Below are 918 nucleotides of genomic sequence, written 5' to 3'. Positions count from 1 at the left end.
TTTACTTATTCACAGGTAGGTAGACGTGTAAATAAATCAGAGAGACGTACAACTTACTCTTTCCCATACAATTCACACACCCATCACTCACTCCTGTCTTCCTGTCTACACCGCCATTTCCCCCAGGACCTTGGCCATGACTTCCGCTACGCCTACGTCACCCACACCAACCAGCGAGGTCTGTACAAGCTCGACCTGGCCAACATGAAATACGTGAAGACCGTCGACCTCACGCCATACAACTGTGTTCCTCAGCATCTCGTGTTTTCGTCACTCCGTAAGTCTGGGTGTTTACTGTGTGTTTTAAACGCTCTGTCTGGACGTGAGAGTTCGCTGAGTTTTTCGTTTGTTCGGTTGAGTTGCTTCGATTTGTTTTAGTCTGTGGGAATTTTTGAAATGTACGAAATATGAGCATGTACTCGTAGTTAATTTTGTGTATAAATCTTCGTTACTGTTAAGAATATTATGAAGATCATCCTTATTTTCATAATTACAACTATCATCGTCCCCACCGCCCCCTGACCCGCCCCTCCCCCACCAGACGGCCTAGTGGTCATGGATTGCCAGGAGCCCGTGACCGGCCGGCGCACGGGTCAGCTGGTCCTGGACTACCTCACCGACGCTGTTCTCAGCCACAAGACCAACCTCATGGGTCGTCCTCACGTCGTCCCCGATTCCTCGCTTGTCGTCACGGTCGATACGCTCTACCACGTGAAGATTGTCGTTCAGAAAGTTACAGGTATGTAGAGGTGGGGTAATGGGGGGTAGCGTAAGGTATGGCAGGTAAGAGAATGCGGGCTTTAAATCAGGTTTAAGATACAATAACGTAAGTTTGAGTACTACTGTAAAAAGAAAGTTGGTTCCATTTCCAAGTGGATGCAGGTGTATACTAAGCAGCGGGATGATACGGTAGGATAA

At 47.9% G+C, this 918-nt stretch overlaps 1 protein-coding gene across 1 annotated transcript in view; it reads left to right on the top strand.

Annotated features, from left to right (window-relative positions):
- Window positions 1–918, top strand: part of LOC119594630 (follistatin-related protein 5-like) — a gene marked incomplete at both ends in the record, with an annotated part of 70,881 nt that overhangs the window by 67,794 nt on the left and 2,169 nt on the right. The window contains 2 exon segments of the mRNA XM_037943680.1: window positions 127–277; window positions 542–739. Coding sequence (XP_037799608.1) covers window positions 127–277; window positions 542–739 — 349 coding nt within the window.

This window comes from Penaeus monodon, chromosome 34 (assembly GCF_015228065.2).
Source record: "Penaeus monodon isolate SGIC_2016 chromosome 34, NSTDA_Pmon_1, whole genome shotgun sequence".
NCBI lineage: Eukaryota > Metazoa > Arthropoda > Malacostraca > Decapoda > Penaeidae > Penaeus > Penaeus monodon.
The sequence above is the reverse complement of the archived record's forward strand: the minus strand, read 5'-3'. Positions and strand labels throughout refer to the sequence as shown.